At 40.4% G+C, this 25,644-nt stretch overlaps 1 protein-coding gene across 3 annotated transcripts in view; it reads right to left on the bottom strand.

Annotated features, from left to right (window-relative positions):
• Usp47 (ubiquitin specific peptidase 47) overlaps positions 1 to 25,644 on the bottom strand; it is a 96,690-nt gene that overhangs the window by 6,384 nt on the left and 64,662 nt on the right. For all 3 annotated transcript variants that reach the window (XM_075971904.1, XM_075971903.1, XM_075971906.1), the window contains 14 exons: positions 24,902 to 25,069; positions 20,802 to 20,933; positions 20,175 to 20,251; positions 19,655 to 19,710; positions 16,988 to 17,100; positions 16,143 to 16,247; positions 15,199 to 15,406; positions 12,858 to 12,973; positions 10,753 to 10,872; positions 8,715 to 9,492; positions 3,241 to 3,416; positions 2,551 to 2,631; positions 1,427 to 1,542; positions 1,041 to 1,159 (listed from right to left, as the gene is read on the bottom strand). In XM_075971904.1, coding sequence (XP_075828019.1) covers positions 1,041 to 1,159; positions 1,427 to 1,542; positions 2,551 to 2,631; positions 3,241 to 3,416; positions 8,715 to 9,492; positions 10,753 to 10,872; positions 12,858 to 12,973; positions 15,199 to 15,406; positions 16,143 to 16,247; positions 16,988 to 17,100; positions 19,655 to 19,710; positions 20,175 to 20,251; positions 20,802 to 20,933; positions 24,902 to 25,069 — 2,365 coding nt within the window. The remainder of the gene's footprint in view (positions 1 to 1,040; positions 1,160 to 1,426; positions 1,543 to 2,550; positions 2,632 to 3,240; positions 3,417 to 8,714; positions 9,493 to 10,752; positions 10,873 to 12,857; positions 12,974 to 15,198; positions 15,407 to 16,142; positions 16,248 to 16,987; positions 17,101 to 19,654; positions 19,711 to 20,174; positions 20,252 to 20,801; positions 20,934 to 24,901; positions 25,070 to 25,644) is intronic.

Here is a 25,644-nt window from a genome sequence, read left to right as displayed (position 1 = left end):
AAGTGGCAGTAGCCTAGGTCACTAACACAGCCGTTTGCAATATCTTTGACACATTTTCAGTAGCATATTCTCAACATAAAATATGAGACAATGATAAAGAAGATAATAAGCATGCCTAAGAAAATACCAACAGAATTTTCTGCATAATGAACCCCAAAAATCAAACTTTTAAATTATAATTTTTATATGTGAGAAAATGAAAGGAATAAATATTAAAAGGCATAAGACAAGGGATATCTCTAAAAATAATACAAGCAGTTATGTTAGAGATAAGGAAAGAAAAAAGAATCTCAGTGATGGAGCAAGAATCATATCTGTAGTGATATTTTGTTTGTGTTTTAATAAATAAAGCTTGCCTGAAGATCAGAGTGCAGAGCTAAGTCACTAGAGGCCAGGCAGTGGTGACACACACCTTTAATCCCAGGACTTGGGAGACAGAGGCAGACGGATCCCTGTAAATTCAAGGTCACACTGGGCTACACTAGATTGATCCAATCTCAAAGAGAAACAGAGCTCACAAAGGTGATCCCAGCACTTGGGATCCCATGCCTTTAATCCCAGCGCTAGGGAGGTGTAGATAGGAGTGATATGGCTGTGGTTGGGCAGAGAGAGGAATATAAGGCAGAAGGAGACAGAAGCACAGTGTAGTCTGAGGTTCGGTGGAGACAGCTGCAGTCAGTGGATGAGGTCTGAGGGGATAGTCTGAGGAGAGGTTGCCATTTCGGTCTGAGCACTGGTAGAGATAAAAGAACTCTCTAGTGGCTGGCCTCTCTGCTTGTTATCTTCAGCAATAACTCCTGTATCTGACTCTGGGTTGAAGGCCAACTAGAATTCGTGCTACACATATCAGTGCACAAAACACAGCCTGATGCTGACAAGGCTGACAATACTGCACCATACAGCACACTTCTCACAGATCAATCTGGGCTCAGGTGCTAAGGGGTTAGGGTTCCATTAGCTCTACTGTCTTTCTAATTGATATTTATTACTCAAAACAAAATAAAACAAAGCAAAAAAAAAAAAAAACAACCCAATAATACCATCAAGAACTTCCAGGAAAACTTCCCAGTTGCTGGAAATATTAATATCTTCTTCATAAATATGATAATCCAAAAAGACAGTGCCAGGGTTCTTCCATGTTTTCTTCCTTAGACGAAACCTAAAAATAAAAAATGCTATGATTTGAAATATTTAATTCAAAAATTTACATTCATCAGACACCAAAAATGAACTGTGTTCAAAGTACAAAATAAATGGTTTCTCATGAAAATTCAGGGGTGATGCAGAAGCAATGCCTCTAGTACATCACATTCTGTCCTCTCCAGGGAAACTCAAAGAGGCGAGCACTTCTGCTTACTACTCAGCACTACATCCTGGAGGAAAGGTACAGCAGCGTGAAAGCAGCCAGTGCTGGGATCTTACTTACCTGTCAATGCTGAGGTCTAAGCCACACTGCTCCCTGAGTTGAGGAATCAGCTCCTCTTTTGATTGCCGCACGGTCATGCCTTTAGCAAATACTGCGTCTAGCAGAAACTTGCATGGCTAGGAATATAAACACACAATTAGAGCCTGTGTGTTGCAGTGAAGCAAGGGTTAAGAAGATATTTATTTGTGCTGCGCAGCACAAGGAAGAGCCAAATGGAATTTAAGAATCTATCTTCTTGTTCTCAGTGTTAGCTCCATAACTTACAGGATCAGCAGTTGTGAACAGCCTTGCTTAACAGCCTATGCCTCAGCCTTCTTATTTGTAAATTGGGACAATAGCTTCCTTTAGCGTTATCATGATGATTAACTAGGATAATGCATTCATATTTCTCTATCTGTTATAAAACTACGACAATTTTGAAAGTACAAGGCACAGTTTCATGGATTTCAATGAAGGAATGTACACTCAATCTCTAACAGAAAACAAAAGACTCAGAAGAAGCATATGAATGAAAACTGGATGATAGATGATTGATAAAACATTGTTTAATTAATGAAGGCATTGTAAATAATAAGCTTACAGCGTTCATGTTTGTCTAGATCTCTATACGTTATGCATGAACATTTTAGAAATATTCTGATTATTTCCTAAACCAGCCTGCTGGGAGCCTTTATACAGATTTCAAACTGTGACCTTGAGTACATTACCTAACTTCTCTGTGCCAGGTTCTTCATTTACAAGTTGGGAATATTAAACAGGACTTATACCACAGAGCTAACTGATGGGGCTTACATGAGTCTTTGAAGGAACTGATGTCATACAACATACTACAGGGAAGCCTCTAAAACCATGACGACCTTGGACACAGAAGGTACTTACACAGGCCAGCTGCCATCCTCTCGTAGCACAGTACCATCCTTCCCAGAAGGCAACCATAAACACATCTAGCTCCTTTTCAATGCAGGAAAAGCCTGCTTATGTCCGTAGTGTGACAATACACCATTCCTGTTTTACAGGTTTCTTGTGTACTATCACAGCAGAACTGAGGACTGCAGAAGAGATGACTAGAAGCCATCTCGTCCTGAAGGTGTTAGTACTCTCCTGTAGTCTCAAATGTCACTCACCTCTTGCTCATTGACTAAGAGCTGGCACACTTTAACTCTGTACTCTCCCTTCTTCAGTGCTCTCCCCAGTCGAATTGTGATCTAAGAATCAAGAACATTCTTTTAGATGAACAGGTACACCTTGACCTCTGACTCTCCATCACTAGCACTGTAACTGACATAGTTCACCTGTTAGGTGGATAAGCAAAGAACAATCTAAATACTCAGTAGCCGCCAGTGACCCTAATCTTGGGGCTACCTACTCCACCTTAACTGGAAGGGCTACAAACAGCTCTCAAACCTAATATGGGATTCCCCTCTGTATGTTGTGAATATATTTTATTGCTATTGGTTAATAAAGAAGCTGCTTTGGCCTATGGCAGGACGGAATATTTCAAGGTGGGAAATCCAAGCAGATAGAGGAGGAAAGAAGGCAGAGTCAGGGAGACGCCATGTAGCTGCCGAAAGAAAAAGATGCCAGAATCTTACTGGTGAGCCACAACCTCGTGGTGATACACAGATTAATAGAAATGGGTTAAGATATAAGAGCTACCTAAGAATATGTCTGAGCCACTAGCCAAACAGTGTTGTAATTAATATAGTTTTTTGGGATTATTTGGGTGTGGAAGCTGGAAAACGAAAGAACAGTCTCTTTTTAGACAAACCTATTACTTAAAATGGACTAATTCTATAAGGATTATTATAATCAACCTTAGTGTCATCTGAAAATGACGAAAGGGTCTCATTCAGTCGGACGCTCTCAAACTCTTGGTTGCTGGTGTACACTCGGAAAACCTTGAAGTGAGAGGACAGGACTCCAACAAATGGCTCTAAATGCTGTTTGAAAGCTGCCAGGGTGATTCTCTTATCAACATGCACCATCAACCCTAAGTATAAAAACCAAACAAAACAGGAACAAAATGTGAAAGCAGCCTTTGAGTGTTGTAAAACAGACTATTTTTTTGTTAATTGCTTTCTTTTGTTTTTGTATATCTCTTATTATAATGTCAATAGGAAAAAGTATCTCTTCTTTTGACTAGATTTTCAGGTAATACCACTTAATAAAAAAAAAAAGCCAGATAAAATATAAACCCAGGCAGGCACTGAGGACCCGATAGATGTAATCTACAAAACCTCTAGGCCAGTGATTCTCAACCTTCCTAAAGCTGCAACCCTTTAATAAGTTCTTTGCGCTGTGGTGACCCCCAACCATAAAAATCATTGCTACTTCATAACTGTAAGTTTGCTATTATTATGAATCATAATTTTAAGTATCTTGGTTTTCCAATATCCCTCCACCACTCAAAGGGTTACAACCCATAGGTTGAGAACTGCTGCTCTGGGGAGTCTCTTAAAACACAAACATCTCTAGCTTCATATAGTACTAGTTCTGGTCATCTGGCTGGGTCATCGCCTCCTCTGCTTATTTAGCCATGAGACACAGGGTACCACTCCATGCCCCTGTTTTTTTATAGGGAAATAGAGATGAAAGCAGTGTCACAGTGCTATGTGTGAATTCAATGAGCTCACACATTTATGAAGCTTTAATCACAGTGCCAGATCTATAGCAGGCAGTCTCAAAATCTGGTAGCAATGTCATCTGGGATAATAATTCTGGGATTTCTACTAGGAAAAAAAAATTGGATTAACATATTGAGATGTATGTTTAACATGTGGTTGAGCTACAACAGGACTGTATGTAAATGATCCATTGTTCTCACTTCCCCCAGGCTTAAACTGAAACTCCCTTGGCATCATGACAAGACTACCTCTCATAAACTATTTTTCTCTTTTCTTCTCTCTCTCTCTTTAAGACAGGTCTCACTATGTAGCCCTGGTTGGCTTGGAACTCAGAGATCTGTCTGCCTATTCCATGCTGGGATTAAAGGTGTGTGCCACCATACCTGGTCAATAAGCTATTTTTCTATATTCCTTCCTAATACCTACACAATTCAGCCTTACACTTGTAAAGCATCTAGCTATCCTGGTCTTCACATTTTAGCAAATGTGGTTGCAGGCCTAATTCTTTTCCTTTTGTAATAAGGCAGGCACCAAACCCAAGAGCAGCCATGCTTCTAGGCTGTCCCTCAACAGCCCCAAGGCTGTCAGTAGCCCCCACCTTTCTTTTCAACTCTACAAAAGGACATAAACGCTTCTGGTTTACATTCTCAGGCCAGTTCAGCTCCTGGGTGGATGAATTAATCCTCACCGACTAATTGCCTGGTTATGAAACAGGCACCAGTGGATGTAAGGAGTGTAGGAGAAAATATAGATAGCGATGAGCTTGAGCTTGGTTGGCTTACTAACCAACGTCTGAGGCTTTTTTTTTTAGTTACTTAGAATCCTAACTTTTTTTTTTTTTTTTTTGAGACAGGGTTTCTCTGTAGCTTTGGTACCTGTCCTGGAACTAGAATTCTTGTAGACCAGGTTGGCCTTGAACTCACAGAGATCAGCCTGCCTCTGCCTCCCAAGTGCTAGGATTAAAGGCGTGTGCCACCACCGGGGCTAGAATCCTAACTTCTAAGCTTTAAGGAATGCCCCCAAATGTTAATCATATGGCAAACAAGTTTACATTTGCACTATTCAACCAGACACTGGAAATTCTGAAGGTGTTATAGACAGGGATCCAAACTGAGCCTTGGTTCTCCCATAGGATCTACGAGCCCAACACAATAACAAAATACAAGGCCATTTGATTCCTCTCCTAGCTTCTGGTAATGCTGTGTCATGGGAGACATAAATGCTGGATGACTGATCCAGTCTAATTTGGAACTAAGCACCAAACAGACTTACTTTATCTAAAATCCTGGAAACTTTATGTAGCCTGTGATTAGACTTTTCCACACTTATAGCCTCAGCAAATACATACTTCCCGCAGCACCTGTAACTGTGTTAGAGATGATCATCATACCTCTTTTCCTTTCTGCCTCTAAACCCCACAGGATTCAGTCTCCTCATAATGCAACTTCAAGTGTTTTTAGGATACCAAAATTATATGAAGACATTTCAAAGCACATGTACTATGTCCATTACTTGGCTTCCTTGTTCATCCCTTGGTACTATAGACTGCAACTAGGTCACACCAGGACATGTTTTCAGAGAGGTAATTATTCCCTTAAGGAATTCCTGTGCACACCAGGTAGCTTAAGGATCAGCATCTTAGACACAGTTCAGTTACTGCCTAAGTCAGTCACCAATGCTATGATGCTATGCATGATCAGTCACTCTTGGGATTTGAAATTATGTGCTAGACCTGATCACTCCAGCCTGTGAGTAGGCCATCACTCATAGCCCACTGTGTTCTTAGCACTCACTTTCAAGTCACTGAGGACTGCAGTTACTCAGTCTAGCAGAGACAGGGAAACCTGGCTGCTGGACAGCATCCCTCCCTCCATCTCCAAGCTTTTTTTAAACATGAAGCAATGTAGAACTCTTCTTTGCTGACAGGCCTTCTGTATAGCCTCTAGTAGCCTGTCTATTATTTCAGTGAGCAGTATGACTAGCCTACTACACATTTCCAGAAAGATTAAACTGGCCAGTAAGAGTTTATTAAATCTCTGAGCAGATAATGAGACTTTGGACTTTAACTTCAAGTGTTCTTGCTGGATCTGGACTGAGGTAGAGACTACTAGCCAACTGATTTTAATTACTGTTCTCTGTCAACCAGAAACTTGCAAATTCTTCCTCCAGAGAGTAGCTCTCCTCCTCAGCACCTTTACTGGCTGACTGTAGCCAGGAAGCAGTTGCTATTTGGTGGTTTCCTTGTCAGGAAAAGTGACAGTGGAAACCTGGTGGTGGCTTACAATCAGAATACCAGAGTGGAATCCTAGCAGCATAACTTATAGGAATATGACCCCAGACAATTGAACCTGTTTGAACTGGGTATTTCACCAGGGAAAACAGGCTTCACAAAGCTGCTGAGAGGGCTACCTATATAAAATCATGCATATTAATGAGTCTTTTGAGGTAGCCCCTGGATGGAAACTTAAGAAGCACCAGTATGATTCTGCTTCTTCGACACCATGGTAGCCAGCAATCTACATTTTTACACTTGAGTTTCTACAGGACTATACAGATGCCAAAGGATTCTGGCGTTAGTTAGATCTCATCAGGTACTATGCACTCAGTACTGATTTCTTTTCTTTCATTTGAAAGATAGACCTTCCAGTCTATAAGTAATTTCATTCCCTTCTTTCTGGAAAGCACTTTCACATTTATTAACTTGTATCTGCTTATTTCTGCCTTTCCGGAGCTGGTCAAGTGTTTGTTTTTACAGGGGTTCTGGGTACTGAACTTAGGTCTTCATGTTTACAAACAGGGCTGTCTTTAGTTTCTACTTCTAATAGCTATATGGGGTTGATACCTGAGGTTCTCTTCCAAAGATAAAGGATGAACGCATATTCACTTACAAGTTTTACAGGCACTGGGAAGCTGGCTCAGCAGTTAAGAGCCCCCGATGTTCTCGCAGAGGACCAGAGTTCAGTATTTTTTTTTATTCCTTTGAGATTTGTAACATTTAGAACTCTAGTTTATCTCTTTGCCTACTATCAAATTAACAAAATTAAATTAACAAATTAAAAGGGTTGGTATGTGGCTCAGTGGTAAAGCACCAAGTTCTATCCTCAGAAACACGTAAGATAAAATAAAAAGACCCACACTCCACTTCTTTTGTCACCAAATATAGATGTTTTGAGGGTGTAGGGTAGAAGCTGTTTGTTTTGGGACACAGAAAAGAGGTGTAAAAATTTCCCTGCAAACTGAATTAACAATTTTTTTTGAAGCCATGCAAACAATACAGCCTACTGTCACTGCTCTTGGTTATCCTCTATAACTTGATAGGTAGACCCTACTGCTGAAGACACCACACATTTGAGTCATAGGACACGGAGAAATCAAGCTGATACTGACCTGGAAGTTTCATCTCCGTTGGCTAACTTTCAAAATGCTGGAAGGTTCTATGCATGCTACTGGGTTTGAAAAGCAATCAGTTGTCTTACCCAGCTGTGAATCTGGAGAACTACAGTTAGGACAGTCCTGGCAAGATTTGACCACTGCTGCAATAGTAGCATATATGTTAACGGAATAACTAATCAGTGTCTAGTTGGACTTAAAGGCCTGCTCCACAAGACAGGATTTATGTTTGGTCCAGTATCTGGGTCAAAACCCAGTGGGTGGCTAGGTCATAGGCCTAAGGGAAAACTTAGTATTGTCATTCTGCTAAATGGACATAAACTGCCCCTTAAGCACTTATAACATTATACTTACAGAGTAGTACATCTCTCAACCCTCCTTCATCCCCTCATCAGAGTTTTGTTTTGCAGTTTATGGCAATTAAATTAATATAGAGACCCAACTGCTCACTGTATGAGAATAAAGGACTATGGAGTACTCAGCCTCCAATGGGACAGCTATATTACAGACACTCCCTCCATGGCTCAGGAACATTGAGGAAAATTTTAAGAGCCGGAGGCAATAGACATAGACAAAACAGTATTTGCCAGATGTGACAAGGCTGTTGCACACAAGAACTCAAAGTGGTTATGACTGCAGGCACAAGAGCTGCACGAAATCAAAACAGCCAAACTCCCAACACAGATGGGCAGGGTCCACAGCACCAACTTAGTTGAGAAGCCTCTGGCAACTGACGTCTGCTAGAGAAAGAAGAATCGAGTTTTTCTCAGGGATGTGGCCCCTGGGAGGCTACTTACACTCCAGTGGATGGCCCTATACCCACGCAAATACAGACAGCATTAAGTGGATTCAATGGGCTTACACACAGCACATGAAGCTGGGAGGGAAAAGTGGTGGTAGAGGAGAATAGGGAATGAATTGGAGGAGAGGGAATAGGGGGTGGATTTGATCAAAGCACATTAATATGCATATATATACTTCTCAAACAAAAATAAAATCTTTACAGCATTTGGCTTTTTGAGTGATGAGGGTGTATGTTACCTTGAAAGTATTCTTCGGCATGCTTACTACAGACTTTCCTACTATTGATTACTCTTCTACTTAACTTGACACAATTACTGTCTAAATATTGCACTGCAAATGGAAGAAAATAATCTCACAGCCCATGAAGTTACTGTAAGGTGGTCTTAACACTAAGCAATGGAATCCTAACTAAAATTTAAGTGAGAAACATACTGGTACCATTTCAAAGAGCCTTCCTCTCAAGTACATACATTTGTGTCCTTCCCCAGAGCCTTCGTCTGCGGCGTAGGGGTCAGCTTTGAAGTACATGTACTGCATGTCCCCCCTGCTCTTGCCGCTCTCATCATATTCACTGTCAGTCCCAGAGTCTTCTTCAGCTGTGTCCCATGTCTCCTTTTTCCCTTCATTTGCCTTAGTTCTTCTACTACTTGTGATACTGTGAGAATCCAGCCCATTGGCCAGAGGAATCTGAGTGCTGTCTGCATTGCACAAAGTGTCACTGCTGTGACTGGAGCTAAGAATGTCACTGTCTACTGAACTTGTACTCCGGTCATTATTAACATCTGAGTCTGAGCGTTCTTCAGACTGAAAGTTTTCTGGGTCTGAAGTCTGAATGTTCTGTTCAAGCTCTCGATTATCCACAGAGGTGGAAGAGCCTCTCTCATTGAGAGGAGATTCAATATTCTCAAAGTCACTTGTCTCAGTGCTTTTGCTGCTGTCTCCATTGTCTCCATCCTGCTGCTGCTGCAGCGACAAGCTTTTGAGTTTTTCAGTGCTTTCTTCTAGAATAGCATCCACAGACTTTAAGTTCCCTGCAGGTCCTTTGACTCTTTCACAGTCATCATCCACATTACTAGAATCGCCTCCGGCTTTCTGGTATGCTGTCCTTTTAGAATATGAACCTGGTGATTGTTCAGGCAGCAAAACAAATAATCGGATTGTATTTGCATGCCGATCCAGAAGTTTCCACAAATGGGAGTCCGTGAAGGCTGCCTGGTGATCCAGAGTGTCAGAGCTTTCAACAAACACCTGAACAGTGAGTGAGAGAGTTACACTCCATACAATGTTAGCGGCATTTTTACATTTCATAAGAACATCATATCAGTATAAATCAGTACACAGTATGTTGTAGAATTTGTGACATTATATACAAGTTTGACCAGGCATGATAGCATAGGCCCAATCTTAGTACTTGTAGGACAGAGGCAGGATGACTGTCATAGGCTAGCCTGGTCTATGTAGTGTGTTCAACACCAGCTAAGGCAAATATAAGACCCTGTCTCCAAACAAAACAAAAATTAACCATGGATTGGCAATAATTAACAGTATGTTGGGTCTTGTATAAAAAGATAAACCTATTACTATTTAATAAATATTATATATTAAGACTATTAGTTAACCGTGTAAGGGAAAAAAATGGGGAAGAAAGGTTTGCTCTGACACTCTTTCCCCTAAACTAGCATTTTTGTAGTTTAAACATTAAAAATATTAAAATATATTTAAAAATTTGTTGTGCATACATATATATGAGTGTGCAGCATATGTGCAGAGTTTGGAGAAAAACCCGAGGTAGTCATTCTCTTTCTCTCTACCATGTGTCCATGGGATCAAATTTAAGCTGTCAGGCTTGACATCTTGTCACTGATGAATGCTCTTGCTGGCCCACAGATTACATTTTAATATCCACACATACGTATTGGAAGAAAATATGTAATAAAATGATATTTAAAAAGGTTATGTGTGGTAAGTCTAAAAGCACTAAGATGAAAGACTAGCAAATATGATGAGCAGAACTAGGGAAAGTCTGGATGGCCAGGACCCAGGGCAAGTCACTTTAACAATGGCGCACTGAAGGCAGAAGTCCTAAAATAAGCTCGACAGCTTGTCTTCTCCTCAACAGAGATGTGGGAGTCTCACGAGGCACACCCCTAACTTGGTATGAAGGACTGGACTGTCTTACCAGGGAACTCAAGGATGGAAATCAGAAAGACAGTCATAGAGGAGGGAGATTCAATCACAAAAGCTCAGAAGGGCAGGACAAATCCAGAGCTTGAAAACTAAAGGAGGGCAGGGAAACAGGAAAAAGTGCTCCCAAGCAAAGGGCACAGAGTAGAAGTAAAAGGAACAGCAGTAAGGCTGAATCAGGAAGCCTGACTGGATGACAAAGGAAGAGAATGTGGGGAGGCTGTGTACACTGTAAGGTACTCTTGCACAGACAGATGGGTACAGTGCTGGTTTTACTCCATTTGTTACCAGCAAAAACAACACAATAAAAAGGCAAAGGCATACCTTGTTACTTCTAAAGAAGCCCTCGGCCTTCAGGGTCTTGCTGGGCACGCTGAGAAGGCGCAGGTCATTGTAGCAGCGTTCTAGCACTATCCGCATGGATTCTGCAGGTAAGTGTGAGGCCTGCAACGACCACAGAGTGTGCTACCCAAAGGAATTCTAGCTGGCTTTAGACACAAAGAGAAAACTCCGAAGCTCCTCAAAGCTGATGAGAGCAGGGACCTAGGTGCCAATCCTAGCACCAACCCTCAGACATCAAAAGAAGTATCTAGGAAAGATACTTTTAAGTAGAGACTTAACAATTTTTGGTGACTCAAAGGAAAACTGCTTAGTCACCTCCCTTTCACTTATGTTGTAAACTGAAACAAAGTAATACTTTCTAACTTCCAATGCTGTATTACAAAACTTTGTGACTACACTTGTTCTTTAAACATTTCCCCAATGACCTTATTAGCTTCATCAGAGAGTAGGCTAACAAATGGTATTGTCTTTTTTTTTCAAGCCCAACCTCAGGGCTTATATTTTACATTGGACTGAAAATCTTTGCAGATGGCACTCACTTTAAATGTATAGAGCCATATGATCACCTGGCATGCATGTGTGAGCAATTAGCCATCAGGCAGAACAATACAGTATGATTTGTCTTCTGACGTAACTGCCATCAGTGACTAAAGTCTCTTAGCTGTTACTGCTTAAATACAGTGATAGTCACCAAACCTGACAAAATCCCTCATAACCACAACACTGATGGTTAGTAAATCCCCAGACACTGAGCTATAAGGCAAGACAGATGGCTAAAAACTGTATTTCTCTGAGCCACTATTTAATCCATGGCTATCAAGTCTGCTTCCTCACTTTACTGCTGCTATTAATATCACCACTTTCATTCAGCAGTGAGATGGCTCAGTGGGGAAAGTTGCTTGTCACATAGCCCGAGTATGTACACACACGTACGTACACACACGTACGTACACACACGTACACACACACACACACACACACACACACACACACACACACACACACACACACCACAAAATAAATAACTGCAATTAAAAAAAAAACATTAAGGATTGGTTTCAGCACCCAGGAGATGGAGGCAGGAAGATGTAATTTATGAGTTCAAGACTGGCCTGGTTTACATAGTGAGTTCCTGTCCTGTGTTACACAGTGACACCCTGCCTGGAAAATAATAAACAACTCACTGTGCTTCTGTCTTTCTTTGAAACATAGCAACCACAACTCTGGCAGTGTCCACTTACATCGCCACTCTTAAACACTACTGTCCCTCAGCCCTGACCATATGCCTTTACTGGAATGATCTGAATAGCTTCCTCAGTGACAGCCCAAACTCAGCCTTCATGTTCCTTGAAGCTCAGTTTAGTGTCACTGGACTTCCACTCTGTGGCACAGATCTGATGCACCACTACAACATCTAAATAGCAAACAGGATCTACTTACTGCTGCACCAATGAGAGCCCAGTTAGTTTTCAAAGCCTTCTGTGAAACTGGTGGTTTTGAAAGAAAATGGCCCCCAAAGGGAATGGCATTATTAGGAGGGGTGGCCTTGTTGTAGTAGGTGTGGTCTTGTTGGAGAAAGTGTGTCACTGTAGAGGTGGGCTTTGAGGTCTCATATATGCTCAAGGCATGCCCAATGAGACAGACCACTTCCTATTGCTTGTGTAAGATGCAGAACTCTCAGCTCCTTCTCCAGGCCCATGACTGCCTGCATGCCACCATGTCCCATCTTGATGATAATGGATTAAAACTCTGAACTTGTAAGCCCCCCAATTAACTGCTTTCCTTATAAGAGTTTCCATGGTCATGGTGTCTCTTCACAGCAATAAAAGCCATAACCAAGACATAAACTGAATTCATACCCCTACCATGTGTTTCACCCAGCTCTCAAACTATAGTCTGGATCAGTGGTACTGCGCCATGCCAAATGTTGCTCAGCTTGTTTCTTCTATCTGAAGTGTGTTTCTACTTTCAATTGTGTTCTGCCTATAAATATTGCCCCTTTACAGTAGAACCTACAACTTGAAACAACCAGTGAGCCATACACAGCAAGAATTCAAAAATATTGAAGGTCTAATTTTATAACTTACCTTGGAGATCAGCTGTTTGAACTCTGTAACTGTCTGATTTAAATAAGCACGGACTGTTATAGGAGCAGCGACAGTCTCCGCCTTCAGATCAACAACATGCACTTTCACCATTACTTCTATTACATTAGAAAACATAAAAACATAGCTGAAGGTTATTTTTTTAAACTGTACTTTACATGAGCAACGCATTCTAAATATGTTTTTAACAGATGGCAAAGAGACTATGCTCTCATATATTCAATATAGCAGATTTATATTACATTCATCTAATATTCATTAAGAAGCATTATTTTTGACTGATGCATTGTGTTAAACACAAAAAAATCCAAATATAATTTTAAAAATGTTTTATTTCCTTTTAAAATATAACAACACCTTCAAATTTATTAAGCATATTTAAAATACAATCTGGTTGATTCGTGGTCTTCTACCTATCATCAAATGTAAAATACAAATGCAAAAAATTCCAAATGGAAAGAAAACCACAGCACTGAAAGCATATATGGATGCAGAGACTGCAGAATAAACACTAATGGGGCAGATATAACGCTGACAACTTACAAACAAGTTCCATCAAATCCCATGGAAAATTCTATGCACAAACTGGTCGGGCATATCTGTTTCTCTTTTGTTTTTAGATCATATTGACAACTAAGTTTTAATCACTTGAAAAAGAAATAGCCATCAAGAACTACACTTAGCAGTTATTTTGTTTTACTGTCAATTTTTCCCTTATGACAAATACATGTTGGACAGCAGAGCTATAAAAGCAAGGCAGTAGTGGCACATGCCTTTAATCCCAGTACTTGTGAGGTAGAGGCAGATGGATCTCTGCAAGTCTGAGGCCAGCCAAGTTCCAAGACAGTTAGGGATGTAAACAGAGAAACCCTGTCTTGAAATACCACAAATAAATAAATAAATAAACAAACCAACAAAAAAAAAAGCAAGGAAGCATATTGTAGTGATATTTCATTTCCTTTATATTTTAATAAATAAAGCTCGCTTGAGGATCAGAGTAAAACAGTCCCACTGGTCAGCCTTACATACCAGGCAATGGTGACACACCTTTAATCCTAGTAGCCACACTAGTTTGTCAAAGAGACAAGACAGTAGTGGTGCCTTTAATCCAGCCCTAGAGAGGAATACAAGACAGGAGAGAGAGCTCTCACACACAGTCTCATTCTGAGATTCCTGGAGGCAGGATCTCCATTTTGGACTGAGGTAGAGGGAAGAGCCAATGGCTGGCTGTTTTGCTTTTCTGACCTTCAGATTGAATCCCAATTTCTGTCTCTGGATTTTTGTTATTCGTGCTACAGCGCATGGCTTCCATAACAAATAGGAGAGGAAAGTGGGGAAAAGAGCAGAAGAGGGAAAGATGTCAACAGAGATACCCTTAGGAGTTGAGCTGATAACTACAGGCATTCCGTATCATCCAGCAGACACTACACCATTTAGCACTCCACATTAAAGAAGGAAACCCTACTGAAGACTAAGAAGTTAGTGTTTTCTTGTTGCTGTTGTTCATTATTTAAATTCTGTGCACAGACAAGGTCTAGCAAATGTGCCCACCTGAACTTGCAATTTGCCCATCTCGGCCTCCCCACTGTTGAAGTCCCAGCATGTCCCAGCAAGCCCAGCATAAACTAAAACTTAACTTCAAACTCATTGCTGACTGTAAAGTTTTTACAGCCCAACAAACCTCTTTGCCAATGCAATAATCCAGATCTGATCAGACAAAATCAAACCAAATTAGAAAAAACCCGAGTTTAATGGATGCTAGTGCTCTGGGAAAATATGGGGGTGGGGGGTAGGCTGGAAAGACCATGTGATTTTTCTCTGGGAGGGCAGTTTAAATAGCCTGTGGGAGTGGTCTTGACCCTTCCTAGGGAGGGGGTCACCCTTTGGTGGGCTTTTTTGGGAGGTGGAGTCTGGGCTGTGGCAACTCCCAGGGTGGGGAGGCCTGGAACGGAAAGTTCCATTCAAACACTTTAGAATGGATGCCAGGGGTGGGGTAAAGCCTCCAACCAAACATCCCAGACTCCTTGGATATAGGAGTGCCAGGGGGCTGCAGTGACACCTGGACCCAAACATTCCAGACTTTTTGGATATAAGGATGCCAGGGGGCTGGGCCAAATATCCCAGACTCCTTGGATATAGGGGTGGGGTGAGGGCGGCAGCTGGGGTGCTGCTTCCAACCAAACACTTATTACTTCTCAACTTGTCAAAATTATGTATACTTTAGGAACACATAAAAAAATTTAAATCATTTACTTCTATAAACAAAACATTTGATCACAGTAATTTAAAGCTCATTTTAACTCTAGAGTATAAAATTGCTTACCTCCAGGTTTGTAAGACTGGAAAACTTGATCAGGCTTTCTAGTCTCCAACAGCAGATCAAACATGTATGTGGACTTGACTCCTCCTAGGAGCAGGCCCATCGGTGTATCTTCTTCTCCCTCATATGATCGCTCTAGGTAATCATGAAACTCATCATATTTTACCAGGCGACAGCAGTCCAGCGGAATCACCTCTTCTAAATCCATCATCTAACAAAACACAGTCCCCACAAGTAAAAACAGAGTGCTTTATTCTCATATGCCGTAATCCTACCAAGAGACCCTTACAGACAATAAAATCTACTTATGATTTTTATCAGAGTAACAGATATGTTTATTTGAGAAAGAGCCACCCAGGCTGACCCTGAATCCACTATGTGAAAGAGGATGACTTTGAACACTTAATCTTGTTGCCTCCACCTCACAAATACTGAGATTAAAAGGTGTGAGCATCCATGCCTAGCTTTAATATGTTTAATGGTCACCTTTCATATAGTTTGTGAAATAACACAAACTATATAATGACAGAGCTGTGTCCTTATGGTTACTATTTCAGGATAAATTGTTTCAATATACTACTGATTTACTTTGTGAAATCTAAACAAAATAACTGCCAATCATCAAAAAAAAATTTTTTTTCTGACTGAACTATAAATTCCATGAGGCCAAGACCATGTCTTCCCCCTGACATCTTAGTGGTTCATACAGAAGGCACTCAATAGATATCTGCTAAATAAACAGAAAGCAAAACAAAAAAATGTGTTTCTAATTCTGGAATTCAGAAAGGTTAACTGGTATTCAGATGAAGATGCTGGTAGATGGCGCGGGGGTGGGGGTGGGTAGAATGAGGACTGAGAAGCCGTCAAATACATTCAAAGTACTTCGATCATCTATCTCAACTATTGGGTGTTATCAAAATTAAAATCCAACTGTGCATTAGACATACCTTATAAGCCATTTCTACTGCTTCCTTTAATGTCTTATCTTTATGAACCTCCAACTTATTTTCCATCATTACTTGTTTCACAGGATGTAAACAGAACAATTTTATCTATAAAACAGAAAATACCATCATCAACTCACTAGGTCAATCATCACAGCTGAACTCTTTGGCAGACAGCATTTGTTTGTTTGTTTGTTTTTGTTTTTTGAGATAGGGTTCCAACAGCCCTGGCTGTCCTGGGAACTTGTGCTGTAGATTAGGGTGGCCTCGAACTCAGAGATCCACCTGCCTTTGCTTCTGCCTTCTGAGCGCTCATCAAAGGTGTGTTCCATCATGTCAGACAGCAGACAGCACTTTTCTTCATTGTCAAAACAATGTAATTAAAAAACAAAAAACATAATTGGGACTCTCTCTCTCTTTCTTTTTTAAGACAAGGTTTCTCTGTGTAGCCCTGGCTGTACTGGAACTCACTCTGTAGAAGAGGCTGGCTTCTGCCTTCCAAGTGTGGGGATTAAAGGAGTGGGCCACCACCTCCTGTCTGTTTAAGGATTTTAAAGGGAAAACAGAGAGGGCCACGGGAGAGTAACTGAAGGATGACCTTCATTCTGTACATTTCTCAGTCCTTCCTTCTTCAGAAGGTGGGAATGCTCGCCTCACACGGTCACATGGGCACTGAGCTCCATGCTGCACATCACCACGCTTCAGTACCAGATTATGCTCATCCTTGTGCCCATCTGACCACAAGGGCAAAACTGCCTACAGAACCGACTCTGGGTTACCATAACAATGACAACAGTCAGAAGAGCAAACCACAACAGCACTTGTCAGTCACAATCATGGAATCGAACCTTGCATGTATTGCGTTCAATTTCTCGTTGCCTCTTTTCCTGTTCTTCCAATTCTCTCTCCTTCTGCACCAGGTTCTTAATGTGTTCTGGGTATTCATCCACTTCTAGAAATTCTAGGAACATAAAATAGTGTCACTCAGAGCAGCTTCTTCATGTATCCTTTCAGTGTGAAATAGAAGCTTCTTCCAGGCAACAGTGAAGAGGTATTGATTGTGAAATCATATTCAGACCTAGTAAATGGTTCAAATACTAGGAGAATTCAATGAGATTTCAAAATTTAAAAAAGCCTTGGAAACTTAAAATCATTTTTTTTTTTTAAATTTCCAATTGTGCTATCACAATGGAACCCTCTGGCAGTGGGCAACTTTACTTCTCCAGACTGTGACTTCTTTAGCTTACTAAAAGCACCTGGCCCAAAAGTTATTGCCTAGAATATAATGCAAATGAGCAAAAGGAACTGCTGCTACATGTGTGATTGTAACTACATAATGATAGCATTACTACCTTCGCTTCCCCCTCAAACAGCCCTAAAGCCAATGAATGTGTGACTTTAAGGAGAACAATGAATATCAATAGGACCTATAAAAATGCAATGTTTCCAGAAATTAGCTCTAGCCTAAACAAAACAAAATAAATCTTCCCTCGATGGCTGTACAGGATACCTTCCTGCAATCAACTAACTAAAAAGCATTCCCAACTAGATGATACAGTGCCCCTGCCCCCAGCATTTACCATAGAACTAGAGTGGTGAGTTAACCAAAGGCTGGAACACTGCACTGTCTACAGCAAGGCATACAGGATACATGGATTACAATCCTGGTTTTGCCTCCAGTGAATCTATAGGTCTTGAAATTAACATTTGCTGAAATGATGACTACACTCTAAACTTTGCATTGAATGAGTCCACAAACTAACTTTTGTTCACAAAAATGTGAACAAAAAATATAATAGTTGAGCCGGGCGGTGGTGGCGCACGCCTTTAATCCCAGCACTCGGGAGGCAGAGGCAGGCGGATCTCTGTGAGTTCGAGGCCAGCCTGGTCTACAGAGCTAGTTCCAGGACAGGCTCCAAAGCCACAGAGAAACCCTGTCTCGAAAAACCAAAAAAAAAAAAAAAAAATAGTTGAAAAGATACATTAAGAGCATATCAGCTCCTAAAACTCAATACTGAGATCAAAGCGATTACTTTTTAAATTATGAAAATATGAGTAAATTCATCATTCGTGTGTGCATCTCTAGTTAAACATACACACACCCTAACATGCTTCCAACCCTATGAATTAGCAAGAAAAAAAGAAACCTTAAGAACGAAAGCTTTTAAAGTAAAAAAAATCAAAAATATAAGTAAAAAGGACAAATACACTTTATACTCAAGATTACTCTTGGAAGGTCAGAGGGCAGCTTTGAAGGTTTTGGCACTGAAATTAGGCCATCAGGCTCGAAGGCAAGTGTCTTTTACCAGTTGAGCCATCTTGTTGGTCTCCTGGGATTCTTAATAAAATTAAAGGATTTGTACTAGACTCACAAAAGTTTATTTATTTGATCTTTAATCAAATAAACAGAGGTACTTAATTCTCTATATTAAAAGATTTCTGAAGTATTTCAGGCTATCCAGAGTCCTCTGTCATACAATGCAAATAGTAACGAACTCAAAAAGCTTGAAATCGAAAGAAACAGTAGCTAATCTGAGCTTTCACTAGCTATGCTACAAGACTCTAAAGTGCTGTTTCATTCATGTGTAACAACTCTATAAGATGTCATCATTTCCATTCTACACATCTGCGAAGACTCAGAAAAGTCAAGTGATTTGCTCTAGGACATGCAGTTGGTGACCTGTGAGGATCACACAGAACACAATCTTACTTAAAGTACACATCTAATTCACTTAACCAACAGAAAGTGTATTATAAAGTATTCCAACTTGTGTGTGGGTGTGCTTGTGTGCGTGCCTTTGTATAGTGCTGCTTATCAGACTTGTATATGCTCATCAGGAATCTGCCATTGAACTGTGGTCTCAGCTCCTTTAAAACTACTGCTATGAGCTGTGGGACAATGGTTTTTTATCCTGTCACTTGTACTATTTTGATAAAATGCTGGTTGGCCAGTAGCCAGGCAAGAAGTAGAGGCGAGACAACGAGAACAGAAGAATTCTGGCAAGAGGAAAGAGTCAGTCTGCAGCTATCACCCAGACACAGAGGAAGCAAGATGTGACTGCCTCGCCAAAAAAAGGTATCAAGCCACGTGGTTAACACAGATAAGAATTATGGGCTAATATAAGAGTTAATAAGAAGCCTGCGCTAATAGGCTAATCAGTTTATAATTAATGTAGACCTCTGTGTGTTTCTTTGGGACTGAATGACTGCAGGACCAGGTGGGATAGAAACCTCAGCCAACAAGTTCCTGTTAAATTGTCAGTAGACCCAGACTTGTAATCCTCCTGCCTCACTCAGCCTACCAAGTGACTGGAGTCCAAGCACACATCACTGTGCTCAGCTCTACATATTCTTGTCAAATGTTTTTATCACTTAAAATTATTTTGTAACAGTGTTAATAATTCCCCTCTCCCAGGTATAAAAAGTCCTAGCTGTTAATTGCTCTATCACTTAAAAGTAGTTACACAGGTTTGCAAGATATGCTAAGGAAATGACTTTATGAGGGGCTAACATACTTGCATTTCTTGTTGGATCCTTCAGTCTGTATATCAGCATATACGCATTTGTTGAGCTAGGAGAAATATAAAAAAGATTAACAGGTTCTTCAGATAGATAGTAGATTCCATTTGTAAGTATCAAATCTTTATTTGAAATGTTAGTGTTTTATTCTTTCAAATAATCACAGACACATTAAAATGAAAACATTCTAGAAAGAAAGAAAAATTCCTCCTTGCTGTTAATGGTGCACTTATGAAAAGGTTAAAAACATCACCTTTTAGTAACACAGTGAAGTTATCAAGAAGGCTGTGCACCACAGTGCCTACTACAGCTAAGTCTAACAAACTGCTTTGCTAGAAAGAGCCAAGGGAAAAAACTTAGTCTTTATAGACCACAACTCAGCTGTTATAGTGGGAAGCACCAGCCAGCACTTATGAACAGATGCCCATGGCTTGTAGTCTGCTTACCCTTTGGTAAGGCTGAAGATCCACAGAGAAGCTACAACTCACTCCAGTGCATCAAAATGCTATTGCTTACCTTGCAAAAGCACTTGAGTAGTAGCCTCTGCTTCCGGAAGACCCACCATGTGTCTTCTTAATATCTTCTTGTGTTATCTAAAAAAGTTGTAACATTACTCTTTTGTAAAAACCAATGACACCATTACATTAATGTCAACATGTAAATATGTAACCCAATATGCTAGGTCTTTTTTTTTTTCCTTCTTGAGACAGGTCCTTAATCTGTAGCCTGGCCTGGGCTTAAACTCTGGGCAATCCTGTCTCAGCCTCCTCAATGCTAGAAACTACTGGTGAACCATCAAGCCCAATTCCAATCCAACCTTTTAATTTCTAAATTAGATATGTCATGATATTTTCAAGAAGCACCACCACACAATAATTCAGTTTACCAGTGGTTGCTCTGGTGAGCCAGGCTCAAGGGATCCTACTCCTACATCATTCACAAGACATACATAAGAAGGGTGAGGGCTAGAGGAAAGGTGTAATATAAATTGGAAACATCTAACAAGTTCTAAAAAAGCAGACCAAGGACACTGTTAACAATGAAAGACTGGTTTGATGGGGACCTGAGAAATACCATCATAGGCATCTCTGCTCCGAGTAAAGACCCTGCCACCGAGTAACTTCTCCACTCCAGGAGTCTTACCCTGCTCACATGCTGGTCATTGAAACTGTACCACTGCTCATCACTGAATGACTTTATGCAAGCATAATAGTGACCTCCAGCAGCACTCCCCGAATGCACCATCACTGAGAAAAGCTCATACATCAGGGAGTTCTAAGGAGAGAAGAAAAAGAATTTGGAAGAGAAGACTACAAAACCTTTATTTGAAACCCCTTATTTCCTAGGGGTGCAGAATTAAGTAACGTGACAACTATCCTACGGTAAGCTAACTTGTCCCTTAGATAACGTTAAAACAGCAAGTCACCAAGAAACTTAGTATGTAACAGGTTTCATTCAGTATATTTCTTTACATTGTTATTATGCTGTCTTGTAATCTTTGGAACTATATATGTCTGTAACACATGCTTGACTATTTATGAAAAAATAAGAGTGAAATTTTGTGAAGTAACTACTAAATAGAAGGGTTACTAATTTGCATAGTCAAGATCAAGAAGTTATCAGCACATTGCTTTTTTGTCTTTAAATAAAATTCTATTTCTGACAGTAACTTGAAGTACCTTCTAATGTACTCATGCAGTATTTTTAATAAATAACATGTTAAGTTGGTATTTATTATTTATAATAATGAATCCAAGCCAGGAATGGTTGGCTTATATTTTAAATTACTCCACCTGGGAGGCAGAGGCAGACAGAACTCCGAGTTTAAGGCCAGTCTGGTCACATAGTAAGTTTTAGGACGACCACGGTTCCATAGAAGAGACATTGTCTCAAAACACACACACACACACACACACACACACACACACACACACACACACACACACACACACCACACAGAACTGTGCTATTTCTGTAATAACTCAGTTTATGGCCTTTCAACTCTTAAACATGCCTGATGTCTATAATAAACTAAGAACCTTTGTCTTATCTTTTTCTTTGGTCTTTTGTTAGTAGTGGAGAGTGAACTCATAGATGCTAGGCAAGTGCTCCAGTAACTGGCTATAGCCTGCTTTTCTTTGTTATTTTTCATTTTGAGATTGCCCAGGTGGTTCTGAACCTATTACGTTGCCTAGGGTAGGCCTCAAACTTATGACTCTCTTAGACTAGCATTCCAAGTGTGCCAGGACACTAGCATGAATTACTTTTTCTTTTAGGAGCCGTAGCACTTCACACCCCTAAAACAATGAGCACTACTAGAGATCCTGGCTACCAGTATTTTCTTCTCAAAAAACAACTGACCCCATCCTAGCGCAATACTGACGAATATCTGGGATATCATCCTAGAACTTTCATCTGGTGATGGATGGAGATAGAGACAGAGACCCACACTGGAGCAATGGACTGAGCTCCCAAGGTCCCAATGAGGAGCAGAAGGAGGGAGAACATGAGCAAAGAAGTCGGGACCACGAGGGGTGCACCCACCCACTGAGACAGTGGAGCTGATCTACTGGGAGCTCACCAAGGCCAGCTGGACTATTACCAAAAAAAGCATGGGATAAAATTGAACTCTCTGATCATGACGAACAATGCGGGCTGATGAGACGCCAAGGACAATGGCACGCAGTTTTGATCCTACGCAATCTGCTGGCTTGGTGGGAGCCTAGCCAGTTTGGATGTTCACCTTCCTAGATATGGACGGAGGGGGGAGGACCTAGGACTTACCACAGGGCAGGGAACCCTGACTGCTCTTTGGACTGGAGAGGGAGGGGGAGAGGAATGGGGGGAAGGGGAGAGGGGTGGGAGGAGGGGGAGAAGAGTGGGAGGAGGGGGAGAAGAGTGGGAGGAGGGGGAGAAGAGTGGGAGGAGGGGGAGAAGAGTGGGAGGAGGGGGAGGGAAAGGGGAGGCTGGGAGGAGGTGGAAATTTGTTTTTTTTTCTTTATTCTTCTTTTATCAATAAAAAAAAATTAAAAAAAAAAAAAAACAACAGGGAGCAGCCAGACACAGTAGTTCAAGCTTTTAACCTTAGCACTTGAGAGGCTAAAGGACAAAAGCTGTGAACATAAGGCCACTCTGGGCTACATAGGGAGTTTGGGGCCAGTCTAGACTATAAAGTAAGACTATTTCAAAAACCCCAAATAAGTCTCTGTGTGTTCAAGGTCAACCTGGTTTACAAAGTGAGTTACAAGACAGCCAGGACTGTTACACAAAGAAACTCTCAAAAAAAACAAACCAAATCAACCAAACAAACAAATAAAAGAACTAAAAAACCCAAATATGATAGAGAGGAAGATATAACAGCACAGAAGACTTATTATATGAAATTCACAAGGGAGTCAGAGAGACAATTCAGAGGTTAAAGAGCATTTGCTGCTCTTGTAGAGGACCTAGGTTTGGTTTTCTGCACCTGCATTGTAGCTCACAACCACTCTTTTCTGGCCTCCACAGGTACCAAGTATGCACATGGTACACATACATGCATATATTTAAATATATATATATTTAAATATATGCATAGTCTTAAGAACTCCACAACCACCTAAAAACACAAGGATTTTATCAAACTCAGAGGCTCAGGTTATATAAGCAGTAGTAACAAGGTGCTTCAAAGGGAGACTCTTAGAAGTAGTTACCCATGCTTGGAGTGAGCTTTTTGGTGATAGAGCTGCCTAAGAGTCATCATGCTCCATTAAAGAAGTCCAATAAACTCACTGGTTCACCAAGCTGGACTTGGAAGAAACCCTTTCTCTGGTCTGTCATCGCCATCTCTACCTGGAGTGAATGACAATAGAGTTCCGAAGGCTGGAGAGATGGCTCAGTGGTTAAGAGTACTGGCTGCTCTTCCAGAGGACCCAGGCCAATTCCTAGCATTCACAATCATCTGCAACTCTAGACACCCTCTTCTAGCCTCTGAGGGTACCAGGTACACAAATGGTGTACAGACATTCAGGCAAAACACCCATACACATAAAATAAAAATAATTTTAAAAAGAAAAATAGAGTCTCCAGGAAAGGTTATGATAAAAAAAAAAAAAGACTGTTTATCTTTAAGTAGATTCTTCAAATGGGTAAAGCAAGTTTTTTATTAAAGTATTGTTTTGAGAGAGGGTCTTAATTTGCAACCCTTTCTGGACTGGAACAAGCTATGTTAGACCATGCTAGGCTCAAACCTGCAGCCAATTCTCCGCCTTTTATCCTATATGGGGATCACAGGTGTGTACTATTGGACAGGCCTGTTAGAGCTCATTCACTTTTCTGGAGAGCTCTCCTCTTTCTTCCATTTCGCAGCACTAGGGAACAAATCAGGGCCTCGGAAATGCAAAGTGAGCAGACTTTCATTGTCCTCTCCTCTTTATTCTTTGTTTAAAAAGTACCCAGACCTTCCAAAATTAAGTTTCAGCACATTGAAGTGTGTCTTAACAGTAAACTGACTAGAATTATTACATAGTGAAACTTCTAGAACAAATTCTAAAAACTTGTGTAGTTCAAATTTTATTGCCCAAACTAAAATTAATCAGGATAAGTAACAGGTAGGTTTCAAAATTTACCTGCAATCTAGAATTTGTTCTGAGAATATTGTTTTTTTAAAACAGGGTTCACTCTGTAGCCCCTGCTGGTTGGAATGTGTTACTCAAAGAGACCCTGCTGCTTAAGTGCTGCTGAGATTCCAGGTACTCTAGTGGTTAGTAGTAACATTTTAAAGTTTGATTATAATTAGCAACCCCTCCCCATTATATTTCTGGAAAATTCTGAGAATGCAAGTTCTAGGTAACTATGGTTATTAACTGTTTCAGAAATGCACTATTGTCAGAATTCTTAAAATGTAATAAATGAAGTCCAACATCCTCATTTTTTCTATGAGCAAACTCAGTGACTAGAAAGATTTGGAGAGCTGATAAATGTCAAGGGCATAGGCAGTACCCACTCTAACACAACATAACTTTCAACACATAGCTGTTTCCTAGGAATCAGCATCCCAAGTGTAAATACAATTATAATCACACCCACCACAAAAACATTTTTAAAAAGTGTTCATTTTAAAAACTGAAGAACAAAATAATACAAAAGTTCAGAAATCACTAAATTCTCTAATAAAACATGCAGGGAACTGGGGCATAGTTCTCTGGTGGACTACTTGCTTAGCATGCTCAGCATCTAATATCAATAAACTTCATAAAAGGTACCTTTTCCAGGCCAGGTTTTGAAATTTTCTCTGTCCCACTACTGCTCTCCAGGCATATCCCTTCATCAACAGCATCATCAGTGGAGAAATCATTGCTCATTTGGTCGCTGTGGCAACTGCCTTCATTTTCTGCTCCACTATCAGTACAACTTTCAGTTTGAGGAGATTTCTAATAAGACACAATTATCTTAGAATCTATGCCAAATAAAGGAAAAGATATTCAAACTTTTACCTATATCTTCTACCATGTTCAAATAGTTTGATATTGTTCTGATTAAGAGAAGTATTTATTTTAAGACTATCTGTTTTCCCTTAAACTCAGACCTTAGGTACAAAATTTACCATTTTCTGCAATAGCATTTGTGACAGCAACTATCCTAAGCTCCAAATTACATCTTCAGCTCCCAATCCCAACAAAATGCTGTCTTTAATTATTGTGTAAGGTGTCAAAATAGAAAGAGAAGTAAGCCATCTAACTGTCCATGAGAACTTTCTAGTCTGGTGTACTCAGGGCAGGGACATCATGCTTCCATGCTTGGCTACTTTCAATTCAGTCATCCAGACTTAAACTGAAGAAGTCTACTTGTTAGAAACTCAAGCAACATCCTCCTCTCCTTCCTTTTAACATTTCATACACATACCTACAATGCTTTTATTGACATAAGTTAAGATTTCTTCAGGATGAATGCCCTTGATGTGCATAAGGCACTGCATTTAAGTTCTTGAAACCAAGTAATATGCAGC

The sequence above is a fragment of the Microtus pennsylvanicus genome, chromosome 5 (assembly GCF_037038515.1).
Source record: "Microtus pennsylvanicus isolate mMicPen1 chromosome 5, mMicPen1.hap1, whole genome shotgun sequence".
NCBI classification, from domain to species: domain Eukaryota; kingdom Metazoa; phylum Chordata; class Mammalia; order Rodentia; family Cricetidae; genus Microtus; species Microtus pennsylvanicus.
The sequence above is the reverse complement of the archived record's forward strand: the minus strand, read 5'-3'. Positions and strand labels throughout refer to the sequence as shown.